The sequence below is a fragment of the Megalobrama amblycephala genome, linkage group LG2 (assembly GCF_018812025.1).
Source record: "Megalobrama amblycephala isolate DHTTF-2021 linkage group LG2, ASM1881202v1, whole genome shotgun sequence".
NCBI lineage: Eukaryota > Metazoa > Chordata > Actinopteri > Cypriniformes > Xenocyprididae > Megalobrama > Megalobrama amblycephala.
In genome coordinates, this window is record NC_063045.1 from 17577193 (window position 1) to 17591524 (window position 14332).

General features: G+C 39.5%; 1 protein-coding gene across 1 annotated transcript in view; it reads right to left on the bottom strand.

Annotated features, from left to right (window-relative positions):
- Positions 1-2288: 2288 nt before the first annotated feature.
- Positions 2289-14332, bottom strand: part of elfn2a (extracellular leucine-rich repeat and fibronectin type III domain containing 2a) — a 142107-nt gene continuing 130063 nt past the window's right edge. The window contains exon 4 of the mRNA XM_048163838.1: positions 2289-8685. Coding sequence (XP_048019795.1) covers positions 5583-8378 — 2796 coding nt within the window. The 5' untranslated portion in view covers positions 8379-8685 and the 3' untranslated portion in view covers positions 2289-5582. The remainder of the gene's footprint in view (positions 8686-14332) is intronic.

The window sequence follows — 14332 nt, forward strand, 5'->3', positions numbered from 1 at the left end:
ACAGTCAAAGTGACTGCAGTGGTTCAACCTTAATTTTATGAAACAATGAGAATACTTTTTGTGCGCAAAAACAAATGTCATAACAATGTCTTTAGTACCTTTCTGGACCTTGAAAGTGTTGATTATATTGCTGTCTATGGACAAGTCATATACCTCTTGAATTTCATCAAAAATATCTTAATTTGTTTTCCGAAGATGAACGAAGGTCTTACGGGTTTGGAACGACATGAGGGTGAGTAATTAATGACAGAATTTTCATTTTTGTGTGAGTGAACTAACCCTTTAACATTAAACAAAAGGTAATGAAAAATTCGCCGAAAAGGCCAGTCAGGTGAAAGTTGTTACATTTTGATGAAAGATTACGAATTACTATGTGCATTAAAAAGTGCATTTATGTGCATTATTCATGTTGATTTAAATAATTTTCACATAAAACAAGGCAGTTTACAAACCAGAACAAAGAAAACAATTCCCTATATGACGCAAAGCCTCCATGAAAGTGAATCAACAAAATTAGTAGTCAACATCAAACCTACTGATCTTATTACTGAAGCTATATTTAAAACCTGTGCTGATCCATCACTTAAATATATTTGTTCTCTTCCCCATGCTCAGTTCGCTTATTACTCATAAATGTTTGACTGAAAGGCATGTAAAATTCTAGCCTCGATCACAGCGGGTTCTTCTCTGAGGTCTTGGTTAACCTGCTGAGCTAATACCCATCTCGAGATAAAGGGGGTTGGGAATTTGATTCTTTTTGCATTAAACCCGGAGTGGTGCCATGGAGAGTGTGAATAACATTTTGTTCAGGTGCCTAATAAGGGGTCTTGAGGGGGCCTGGCCTAATTAAAGCAGCCAAAAGTCTCTGTATAGTTTATTAGAATAAGAAAAACCTTTCTGTGTTTTCTAACCGCACACCAAATTCACTTTATCAAGGCTTCAGGAGCATAAGCACGAACACTCAGCTGGAGCATGAGGAATAGAGATATGAAAGAGAAATCGCTGGCACAATACATAAGTAGGAAAAAGGAAGGGGGGAAAAAAAACTAGAAAAAAGGCTTCATCACACTCCAAACATGCAACTAAATTTGACAAGTGCATCACAGGACAATGGTAGGTTTTGAAAGGCTTATTATCTCCACGGACAAGATGGTAGGAGTCCATTGAATTGTGGGCCGTAAGTCTTTCACTGTTTAAAACTTTATTAGTGGGAGGACGGAAACTGTTGAAACTCTACAATCCTCTGTAAAACCATACCGAGAGGGGAACTTTACTCACTCGTGTTGTGGGAGTTTACAGTGGAAATGTATGTGTGCAAAACTCATTTTCTTTCGCTCTCTCTCTCTCTCTCTCTCTCTGTCTATATATATATATATATATATATATAAGTTTGGGATCTGTAAGATTTTTTTATATTTTTAAAAGAAGATTTGTCTGCTCACCAAGATTGCATTTATTTAATTAAAAATACAGTAAAAACAGTAATATTGTGAAATATTATTACAATTTAAAATAACTGTTTTCTATTGGAATATAATATAAAATGTAATTTATTTCTGTGTTGGAAAAGCTGAATTTTCAGCATCATTTCTCCAGTCTTCAGTGTCACATGATCCTTCAAAAATCATTTTAATATGATGATTTGATGCTCAAGAAACATTTATTATTATTATCAATGTTGAAAAAAGATGTAAACTTTTTTTTCAGGATTCCTTGATGAATAGAAAGTTCAAAAGAACAGCATTTATCTGAAATACTAAGCTTTTGTAACATTATACACTACCGTTCAAAAGTTTGCGGTCAGTAAGAATTTTTATTTTTATTTTGGAGAATTTATTTTTATTGAGGAGAATTTAAAGAAATTAATATATTTTTTTTCAGCAAGGATGCATTAAATCAATCAAACGTGACAGTAAAGACATTTAAAATGTAACAACAGATTATATTTCAAATAAACACTGTTCTTTTGAACTTTCTATTCATCAAAGAATCCTGAAAAAAAAATATTGTACACAAATATTTTGTACATCTGTACACAATAAATGTTTCTTGAGCAGCAAATCAGCATATTAAAATTATTTCTTAAGGATCATGTGACACTGAAGACTGGAGTAATGATGCTGAAAATTCAGCTTTGCCAACACAAGAATAAGTTACATTTTCAAATATTTTCAAATAGAAAACAGTTATTTTAAATTGTAATAATTTTTCACAATATTACTGTTTTTACTGTATTTTTAATTAAATAAATGCAATCTTGGTGAGCAGACAAAACTTCTTTTAAAAATATTAAAAATCTTACCGATCCCAAACTTTTGAACGGTAGTGTATATATATATATATATATATATATTTTTTTTTTTAGGTATTCCCAGTGAGATTCAGATTCTGAATGCTGGAGATTGTATATTTTTATACAAATCAATACAGCCCTGATATAAATTATATTAATTTGGATATCATTATCATGTATACATAGCTGGGAATCAATCAAAACACAATTCAACCCAAAATTATTTAAAAGCACCTGGGTTTTGGCCTTGAGTACACTTGATCAGGAGGGCATTCTGGGGGAAAATGATAAAAAATCCATTATGTTAATATATAGTGCTTATCTGAAATTTAAAATCACATTAAATAAACACCAACTACAACAATGACTTTTCAATCATAAAATAATGTAGTTACTTTGACAAATAAATAACATATAAACAACAAACAGTTATAATCTTACAAATGTTTGTCACCTTCCTTTAAAATAAATCACTTTTTGTTTTAGTGCCAAGAGGGCACTTTTAAGACTATGTGTCTGTAAACGTATACAGTATGTGTAGATTGTACACTCTGCATATGTGTTTGTGTATATGTGTGTGTGTGTTTGTATGTACGTGTACACATACAGTGATTTTGTTTTCACTGGACATACCCATTGGAAATCTAATACTACTTGTACATATACTGTATGTAACCATTGTTAGTATAGATTGTTCTCTTGTTGGTTGTGTGTTTGTCACAGTTTTCACAGTCAGCCATCAGTTACATCTCAGTGACATTGTACTGTATATCTTTAAGACCATACATACACATACATTACCAAAAAACCAACTTATCAGCAGGAAATCAAACCACAAATAATTGTCATTCCCATATGCCAACACTTAAACGAAACATTTCAAGAGCATAATAATTTCTCTCCAATTGTCTTAGCTTGGTATCTCCCAAACACAGTGCAATAACGCAAGCCTTGAGGCTGTTTAGCAAACTCATCTCCTAACTGAGTTTAGGAAAATAGTGGGGGGTGGGGGACAAAAAACAAAACAAAACACTTTTGGAGTCTTAAATAGGAATAAATGAGATTTCACAAAAACTAATGATGGTGGAATATATGCATGTGTGGGTTTATCGCTTGTTGCAAGATCTTGCTACAAGCCTGTACTTGTCAGTGATATCTATCCATGTATCCTTTGTACAAATACTGTTCAATATCTCTTTTCTCACTCAAATCTAAACATAAAACATTAGCATTAATATGGCATCTTGTTTTTAATCTCATAGACCATGGTTGTCTGCAGCCTGGATTCCCCTCTGAGAGGTTTTAGTACAGTAAAATGACTCATGAGGGAAACCTCTATATTTTTGACTTGACAGTGTCAATTCTCAATTACAGAGCATTGATTTTGAACCTTGAAGGAGGATGTGACATGCTACAGATGCATGCTGAGTTCATACTTTAAGTTTTAATGCTGGCCAAATGCAAATGTAAAAATATCAATTTCCATGTACTGACTGAATTCTAATCATGCTTGTACTCCTTGCTGATAGAACCCAGTGCATGTCAATTACAAGGTCTTGAAATCTACATTTATTAATAAACAACAAATGCAAGCATTTGTCATCAAAAATGCCCTTGACTGAAATTTCAAAGCTCAGAAGCCTATTTTAAAGAGCTTGAGTTGTATATTTTAAGCCAGTAAATTGCTCTAAAGAAGAAGGGCATCATCTTGCCTTTCAATGCCATGGGTGAACCAGCAAAACTCCAGGGATGCATTCTGCGTGATGACCTGACCGGAGAGGTCGAGATTAATTTCAATCACTTTTCCAATCTGGCAGTGTTAATAATATTAGCACCTCTGTGACCCATTGACTCTTCTGCTGCAAATTGCTAATTAATTTTCCCTATTAAGCCATGCAAGTACAATAACAAGGTCTTAAAAATGAGATGTGAGAAATAATTGAACTTGTTTCATACCTTCCCTAGTTTGACCACAACCCAGATCAGGTCAACAGAAGTGGGCTATAACAGGAAACAGAAGGTCATATCAATAGGGGAGACACAGGAAGAGCTACTACAGTATTCAATGAATGTACTGTAAGTAGAACCAACCGAGTCATCACTGAAATGCAAAGATGGCACCTGATTCTGTGGAATCAATGGAGAAAAAAATAAAAGCATTCTACACATAACCACTAAAGCTGGTTCAAGGTTTTCTGTGCCTGTGATAAACTTAGACCACTGTAAAGTATTACTTAAACACCAGCAAGACTTCTAATCTTCCAGATTAGGTTTAGCATTTTATGAAAGTGTCAGTTTTTTCAGTGTATTCAGTTTAGCTTTGGCATTTTGCCTCCCAACAGGCTAAACAAAGCAAACTCTTTGTGTAACGTTAACCTGGACTATTTTAGCCTATTACTACAGTGGGGTCTATATCTAGCTGCCACTTGTAAAATCACAATCCTTTGTCAGAGCTAGTCTCTGATACTTAAAATCTGAAACATAAGCTATTCTTCAAACCCATATTACTCTTTCCCTTCTTTGAACAAAACAAAACAAAAAAAGTAAAAAACACAATCAAAAGACCACAAATGAAAAGGAAAATGTATTTGAGGCTGGCTCTGCCACAAATTAATGCCAAAAAGGAATTAACATTGTGTGTTTTATCGAATTGCCACACTGCTTTAATATAAACCATGTCCAAATGGCTGCCTCTGGTTTGATAACTGTGTCCCACACATGCTGTGTAAAATGTGTGTAGGTGTCTCAAATCAATGAATACGCTTTGCTTAAGCAGAGATTAGGGAATGTGAGGGAACAGGGTATCCATGTTTTGACCTGTGGCTTCAGCCAAGCTAAATTCACAACTTTTTTCTTTTTTCCCCCCTTCTCACTAATTAACATCGTAAAACAATCATCTTGACAAGCATCAGTTATCACCATCTCTCTAGAGTATAGTCAGGCATTTGTAAAATAAAAACCACTAATTCCTCATTTAAGATTATTATCTTGTCAAACTACAGTGCAAGGGAGCACAGGTGGAACACAAGGTAAAATGGAGGTATTCTACACTGAAACTGGTTGCCTTTTTAAGTGCCACATTTCCTGTGCATTTCTGGTTGGTTGGTTGCTTATCTATGCCTTAATGAGTTTGGAACACCTGCTCAATTCTGTCTCTTTCAGAACACTTGTCTCTGTGGTGGTCTGCAGGGACCAAAGCACCTGCTGATGGAGTCTGCCGAGCTGTCTCAAGAGCCACTGGTTCTTTTCTCCAAAACCTCTCCTCCTGCTGTCAAGTCTCTCACAAGCATCACAGTTTCTGCTGTGCTGATACCCCCTTCCAGTAGTCCAGAATGTCATGGAGATCCTCATCCTTTGCAAACTGCACTTTCTTTCGAAGAGCATGGCCAGCGGCTATGTAGGCCTCCTCACGGGGGCTTTTCTTGTAGGGACGGAAGCGCTCCCAGATTTTAAGAGTGCTCTCGGAGGAGTACTCAGGGCTAGAGGAATACCCTGAGTAATTGTGGTGGCGGGGAGAAAGCTGGGAGTAGGCAGTGTCCTTCTTGGTGCGAGTGAGAGGCTTTAGAAAGGAGACTTTCTGGGCAGGGGAGTCAGTGGCACCCTCATAGTAGAGGGCGGGGAAGGAGTGTCGGTGCTCTGAGCAGTGGTAGTCTGGGTGCACCTCCAAGTGGTGCTGCTGAGCTGTGCTGCCCCCACCTCCGACCACAACACCACACCCACCCGAACCACCACTGCCACCACCGGCTCCCCCTCCACCCCCGCTGCCACCATCTCCTCTGCCATTACTGACTCCCTGAACACCTATTAAGGGCAACCTCTCTATTGGCTCCCCGCACCGAACAGGGCTGCCTTTCTCAGGGTACTTGCATGGCTCTGGGCTTCGAGGGTCAGGGACATCCAGACTGAAGATCCGAGCACTTTTGACAGAGCCACCGGAAGAAACGCTGCAGCGGTTTTTAACAGAGTTGATAGGAACAACTGCAGCATCTGCACTGAGTTGCCTCTGCAAGGGCCGTGAAGCTGTAGCTGGGGGTGGGTCCCTGTAGGGAGGGGAGAGAAAGCCCCCTCCGCTGATGCCGGGACGCTCAGAAAGGGGCAAAACAAGAGGAACAGGGGGTGGCGGACGGATTTTGGGGGATGACATGATCTGGCATGTTTCTGTGATGGTAGGGGAAAGTGGAATTAGCCCCCTGGCTAAGGAAGAGACACTAGGAGGTGGAGGAGAGGCAGTGTTGTCTGCTGTAGTTGCAGTGGCAGCAGCTGCTGCCACAACAGCTACAGAGTCTAGTTTGAGTGCATCAATGCAGTTATTGATAATCTGGTTTACTTTGTCCACCTCCTTGGCAATGGTGGAGATCTCGGATGTTGAATCTCGGCCATCATCATCAGAGTCATCTCCTCCATTAATCCCATTTTCATTTCTTGGGGTTTCATCCCCTGGCCCTGTGACTACCCCATCTCTCACTCGCTCCTCTCCTCCTGCTGACGTTCGTACATCCATGTAGTTGCCCTTATTGGCGGCCATGGCCTCTGAGAAAGCTGTAGCCATCTTCTCTACTTGAGGCAGGGAAGAAAGTCGAGAAGAGGTGGTGTTGGCTGAGCCATGAAGGATGCCCAAGCTGGAGGATGCTGACTGGGGCAACTTGCTGTGGTGGTGTTGATGATGGGACTGGTCATGGAGTTTCTGCAAGGCTGAAGGATCCTTGGCTGCTGCAGCAGCTGCTTCTGGCCCATAGCGCATCTCTAAAATAGTTTTCTTAACACTAATTGCCTTTTCCTTCTCCTCCTGCATTCGACGCCTACGTAAACAGTAATACACCAAGCCCAACACAATGACCATCCCAAACAGGCAGCCTAGAATGGTCATAATGTAATGCGTGGTGGTAGAAGGGGTTGTTTGCAATTCATCAGGCCCTGGAGTCCGAGTTGCAAAATACAGACAAGTGTGATTGTACCGCTGTGAATTGCGGATGGAGGCAACACAAAATGTGTAATTTGTGTGGGGCTTTAGGTTGTTTAGTGTGACAATCTCTTTCTTGTTCTTTAAGTTTGTGACATCTGACACATAGGTGTGGTTGTACTGCACTAAGATGTACATCTTACTGTAGGGCTTGGGTATTTGAACCAAGAGGGATGCGGTGAAGAGGGAGACCGTTTGCAACTTAATAGTGGGACTATAGGTGGGGTCTGTGGTTGATGAAGCTGTGGGCTGGTGATAAGGTCCCATCTGATCATAAATATCCATCCCCATCCCAGAAGAGTCCAAGTCAGGAGGCAGGGCGGTTATGCCAGTAACAATCACTCCATTTTTACACATGGATGACAGGATGGAACGAGCATTTCTTCCATGATTACCTCTAGGACTCAGTAGAGGGTAACCAAAAAGTTCCTTTGGCGTCTCGCACAGGAGCCTGTCATAGGTGTGAGTGACGTTGTCAAATGCCTCCAACCAAATAAGGAAGCTGTACAAGTCACAGCCACAATGGAAAGGATTTCCAGCCAGCTCGCACACTATTAGCCGTCCACCCAAAACGGTGAAGGTGGATGAATCCAGCTTTGTTAATTTGTTAGAGGAAAGATCGAGACTGCTAAGGCTTGGGCACTCCCAGAAGGCATTGGTTGCAATTACCTCTATAAGGTTATGCTGCAGATATAGGCACTGCATTCGACCCAACCCTCGCAGCATCCCCTCGGTGAGGTTGGTTAGCTTGTTATATCCCAACTGCAAGACCTGTAGATTGGCCTGTCCTGCGAAGGCACCGTCCTCAATGTAGGAGATTTCATTCTTAGTGAGGTTAAGGTCGGTAAGGTTGGTGAATCGACTGAGGGAGCTGAAGAAAATTGCCTTGAGCTTGTTCTCATTCAGCCGTAAGTCATGGACGGTGTTGTTAATGTGCTGTGGGATTGTCTCATATGGAGGCTGGTTCTGACTGCAGATTGCCAGCCACACATAGCCTTTATCCCCCTCAATTAGCCAGCAGTCACCCCTAACAAAAGAAGGTGCATGGAGGAAGAGAAAAATAGGGAGAGAGAGGATGAGAAAGGAGGGTGGAAATGCACAAGGTAAGCTGAACCTGCAGGCCATTTTTGGAAACTGGATTTGTTTTGATCAAGGAGGGAAACGAAAGACGTTAGAACTCAAAATAAGAAAAATGATCACAGGAGATGGACGGCCAATAGGATTACAAAGACACAGGTTCTGGGAAAAATGTGTCTTGAGGGCAGTCACAGCTGTTCAGGAGCCATAATGCCAAACATAGTCCCCATTTTACATGGTCCGTGTTATAGGGTTATAGTGTCGTTTGTCACAGCTGTAACTCATGGTCTTTGACTTCTTGACTGCTCTCCTTTTGAACTGCAGAGCAATGCTTTCAATCTGGCAGCTTTTGGATCTGTGTAAGAGACAAAAGGTGGAGAGAAAAAAGTGAGAAATTATTGTTTTCCTATGCTTTAATTATAAACAAAACAGATTTAGAAAACCATTCATGCATTAAAATGTCTAAAGCCATGAAACTTTTTCTGACTAGTTTTCTTGCTAGTTTTATGTCAACAATGTTTGGTTATGTAATGTTATGTTGGTATTTGTGCAACTAAACAATAAAGGCTAAAAGTTGTTATAAAAGAAAGCATGAATGACAGCATAATTAGGGACCAGAATGTAGAACAGCCATTATTCTTTGTAAGTCACTAAGGTTTTACAGTGCCTCTAAGGATTCATTTAGGATTACCGTTATCCAAACAACATCATTCCACGTCACTCTTCGGCAGAAAAAAATGCTATTTTTCTTGGTAATAAAAATGCATAAAACATCTTAGCCGCAGCTACAGTGGTTTGAGGAAAAAGTAATGAGTTTGTGTGTGTGTGTGTGTGTGTGTGTGTGTGTGTGTGTGTGTGTGTGTGTGTGTGTGTGTGTGTGTATGTGTGTATGTGTTTGTATTTATGTGCATGTCAGTAACTTGGTCTGTGAAATTATGCAGTAGAAAGTTTTGGTGTAGTATTTCATTAATTAGTATGAATTAGTATGTCACTGTTACGAGCAGGGCGGGTGAGAGCCGTGAGGGAGTGGCACGAGGCCGGTGACACGAGTGATAACGAGAATCTCTCACGGAGGAGCTCCGGAAGCATAAAAGTAGGAGCGATGACAGTAAAGAATGAGAGAAGACCAGGCCTGGACTTTACTTTATGTTTTATTATGTTTGTGTGGCCGGCAGAAGTCCGTAAGGGTCTTCGTTTTGTTCTTTGTTTATTTTGAATTCAAGTTTGCTTAAACGTTCGCCGGTTCCCGCCTCCTTCTTCCTGTACATACGAACTGTGTTACATTGTTGAAAAGTATCACGTTATCACTCGTGTCACCGGCCTCGCGCGACTCCCTAACAGCTCTTGTCCGCCCTGCTCGTCACAATCACCATTCCTACTGACCAACGACAACAACAACAAAAATCTCTAAACCAGGTGAACTTTGTAACTTGCAAAATGCAAAATGTGCAAAATGTTTAATTCATGCTTCAAATTAAATCACACAGAACAAAAATGGTAATAATCCTTTACATTATACTACAAATATTGTCATGAAACCTCACATAATAAAACTTGAGCTACACTGCACAGCCACTCAGTCTAGAATTCAAGCATCCAATTTTACAATAGTCACTTCTCATTCCTAAAGCCCTCAAAGAAACAGAGAACCTGTTTTCCCCAGTGCCCGAGCTCAAGATTGAAATTGACAATTCAATTCCTCAACTGACGTCAGCCGATTTACCACTGACCCTCAGAGTGTGTCATAACCATGCGATCCTCTTGTAACTGTCAATCCTTCAGTCCCTCAAGACTAAAATGTGTGTGGGGGTCTTTTCATCTCTGTCGAAACAACATTAGCTACAGAGTGTTAAAAATCTTTTACATCAGAATCATTTAATACTCACAAATGTAAATCGCAGCCAAGAAAAAAGACTATAGGAATGTTTGTGTGCATCTGGATGTATTTGTATGCCTATGAGTGTATGCTTGTCAACATGTTTGCTGCATCAAAGGAAACGTACACTGTATGCAAATAATGCATAAGACTTTTATGCAAATTGAATGTGAATAGAAATAATTCTGAAGGGAGTATTAATTATCCCGCTGATGAGAAAAAAGGTTTACATAGCACCACTTGAACAGCCGTAATTATTAAAGTTATCCAACAACGGATGCATAATGTAACTTCAATATGTTGGATGATTGTTGCACATTAAACTAACAAAAGATATTGCACCCTGTGGAATATCTCAACAACTTAATATCCCACGCTGTATGATGAATTTGTGGTGCTTGCTAAGGGCTTTTCAAAATTCCAGCCATAAGTAAACACTGACGTGCAACTAAAGCAACTGAATATTTCCTTAACTGTTGACTGGAATAGTTGACCTGTGATAACACATTTAACTAACAGTGGGGCATGTTGTCACAATGGAATCTGCCCACTGTTATAGATTTAATTATTCGGTTTATAGCTTTCAATGCCATCAGTTTATCCTCTTTCTTCATCCCCATCACATCAGCTCATTTCCATCCTTCTGTTCACTGAGCTCTGACCTTGTCAGATAAAGATCTAATTAGTTAGTCTACTCACTAGTGCCTATAGGAAACACTCTCTCTACCAGTTTTGCTCCAAACTGAGAAAGTCTGACCAAATACAAGGTCACTGGAATATTACAGCAGGGGCCTCAAAGCAGCATCTTAACACATAAAATAACTATCAGTCCCTGCTGATTTCGTTAAAAACAAACACAACACTAACTGTAGGGCCATTTGGCTTTCAGTGATTTAAAAAAGTAATAATACAACAGAGTTGAAAGATCTCCCAAATGTACTATCACAGCAGGTTTGTAATGCAACCATTTAAAATAAACGTTTAATTCTGAGCTTTTTCAAGCTTAGAATGGATTTTTCAAGCGACGGGGCACTAGTGACAGTACAGGCTTACTTTGTGCATTAGACAATATAAAATGTTATCAAAAGGGGGGAAATCTGGTTAGACAAAAAGATATTCCCGCCCCCATACACACACTATTAATTGAGACAGTGTTGCTCTGCCAGGCTGGTCGGCAAGCTAAACAAACAACCGAGTTTGTTAGCGCCACAGTGTTTATGTTTTTCAGAGGAATCAGGTTGCACATGAACTTGGTACAGGAGAAAGTATTTTAACAATTTTAAACCAAATCAATCAAAAGATTGCATTCAAAAGACACTAAGCTCAAAAATAAAACTGACATGTTCCCTCAGTTTGAATGGGAATGACACATCTGCACTTCTGCAAAGTTGTATTCACTATGTGCCTGCATTTTTGTCTCCGTTCTTTCTTTCTGCCATGTCTTTTAGTGGCGGCATTGTATGCTGGGAGTTTATAGCTATTGTCCTTTCAAAAGACAAAAATAGCATGTGCCAGCAACGGCAAGGAAACAATTAAGACCTTCTCTTTCTTCCTTTATTCCACCAAGCTTCAGGCTTTTGTGGAGACCTGAAACCCTTTCCGTTTTCTCACGTCGAGTTATCACACAGCGTATCTGCGATTTAATTAGGACCAGAGGCTAATGCTAATTACTGCTTGTGAAAGCAGGTGGACCAAAACTACTGTAGCGCTTACTTTAGAGAGACTTCATTGTCTAAAGATTAACCTCTCAGGGGATGAGAGAAAGAAAAAGAGAAAGCGAATGAGATCAGATATACTCAGACCATTACAAGAACATTTTATGCACAGAGTAGACAGAAAAGAAAGAAAAAAAGAAACATTTTAGCCAAATGCTTTGTAACCAAAGGTCAAACTTGTTGACTGATGGGAAACTTTCCACAAAATGGCACTTTTTTGATGCGAGACAGCTGGAGCTAAAAATTTCCACCTTACCTGGTGCTTCTTTTGGGGTAGAAAAAGAACCAACACATGTGGTTGTCACATCGTATGTAACTATTGACCTTTTATGCTAAAGTAGCCTGGAGGAGCCGTTGCTAACTCACCTAAGAAAGAGCAATGACGTGCAGGTTTTGATAGTTGAAGCTTAAGATAAAATATTTTAACCACAGATTAATCTGCAGAGACACTATAAAGTAACCCATTAATTTCCCAGAAAAGTGTAAACACTTGGAGCTATCAAAATATTGCTCTGTTTGTCTAACCCAGCATAGCAACAACGACTCAACAAATGCTGTTATTTTGGGGCGGGGCTATGTGTTTGGCTGACCAATGGTTTGAAAACCTGTATGAAAACAATCTTTGTTTTTTGCAATTTCATTTGGTGATGCTATAATGGAGCAGCAATTACACATTTCACTTTCAACCTCTCAACTTTGTCACCTCAAATGGCCAATTCTCATTCAAAATGACTTATACTTGTGGCGCTCACACTGACAGCTCAAAAATAAAACTTTTATTTAATAATTGATCATTTTATTGTATAACACTATAACGATTAAAAAAATTGCTCTGGTTGTTTGGGCAGTCATGGAGTAATGGTTAGAGGGACAGACTGGTAACCCAAAGATCGCGGATTTGATTCAGTATCGGCAGGAAAATGTAGGTGGAGGAGTGAATGAACAGCACTCTCTTCCACCCTCAATACCCAGGACTGATGTGCCCTTGAGCAAGGCACCTAACCCCCAATTGCTCACCGGACGTTGAAGCAAATGGCTGCCCACTGTGTGTGTTCATTACTCACTGCTCCAGACTTGGATGGGTTAAATACAGAGGACAAATTCCGAGTATGGGTTACCATACTTGTCCTTCACGTCACATGACTTTTTCATCACTTTTGAGTGAATTAGTCCAGCATAGTGACTCAACCAAAGGGTATAAGTTTGGGGGTTAACCCATAACAGATGCTTTTGGAAAACTTGTTTAAAACTTTGTTTTTGCAATTTCATTTGGCAACCAAAGTCAAACATTTCTTAATTTGTTGTCTCAGATTGCCTTTGTCTTGTCACTGCATATTGCTGCAAGTGTGAACTTCTTAAGTAAGAGAGATATAATATCAATATCTAGCAGTACTTTTTGTTCAATAATTGATCGTTTTAATGTATAAGACTCACAGTGAGCACTGGTTTTGGTTGGTTGATTTCCAGCTGTGGTAGTATTCTGAGAATCATCACAATTTACCGTTTGAAGCTCTTTAAAGAAGGTGCTTGATTTTTCTTTTCCCCCCTCTTCAGCCACTGCAGTGTGCACTTGTTAGAATAACAATTTTATCTCCAAACAGCAGCAACAGACTGCCTGGAGTGGGAAAACTTTTCCAAGGAAAGGGAAGAAATTGAAACAATCTTAGAATACGCGTTGATTTCCCTATCACGTACCAACAAAGAAAACCCCACAGCTTTCCTGTTGACCCGCTACATACACAGCATGCATTCAGAGAAAGCAAATTCAGTTGTTTTGTTTAAGGCAGTCGTCTGAGATATCAAACACCCCTCAGGGTTGTGGGATCACGAAAATTGCCAGAGCTACGTTCACCCTGAGAGCAAAACTGACACAGACAGCCACGGGGGCATTCAAACAACAAATTTGTCTGTGCCGAAATGCCCAGACGTTGCCCTGTCGCTCTGACATCCAATGACCTACACGGGACCAAAGCCCCAGAGGGGGTGGCAGCTTTAACTTCCTGAATTCTAATTAGTAGTCTTCTCGGCCTCCGGGTCTTCGCTGAGAGGACTGGGTTTTTCAAAGTGCCCTTAAATTCTTAAAGTATGTCTCGCCCTCTTCCTCTATTTCCTGTACAGTATGTCAGCAATATTTATGTGTACGGAGAGAATTTGAAATTATTGCTAAAATTCACTATGCGGTCACAAGGAATTTTTTATAGCAGCCATGACTTAGACTAACACACAGACTCTTTTATCACCTGGCAATTTTGGTACAAAAGGAAGGGTCTAAAAGTCCTAAGGTACTTTTTAAACAAATGGTCAGTGAATTATATATATATAGCAGCATATATATATATATATATATATATATATATATATATATATATATGTGTGTTAGGGCTGTACATTTTTAATTGAATTAATTACAT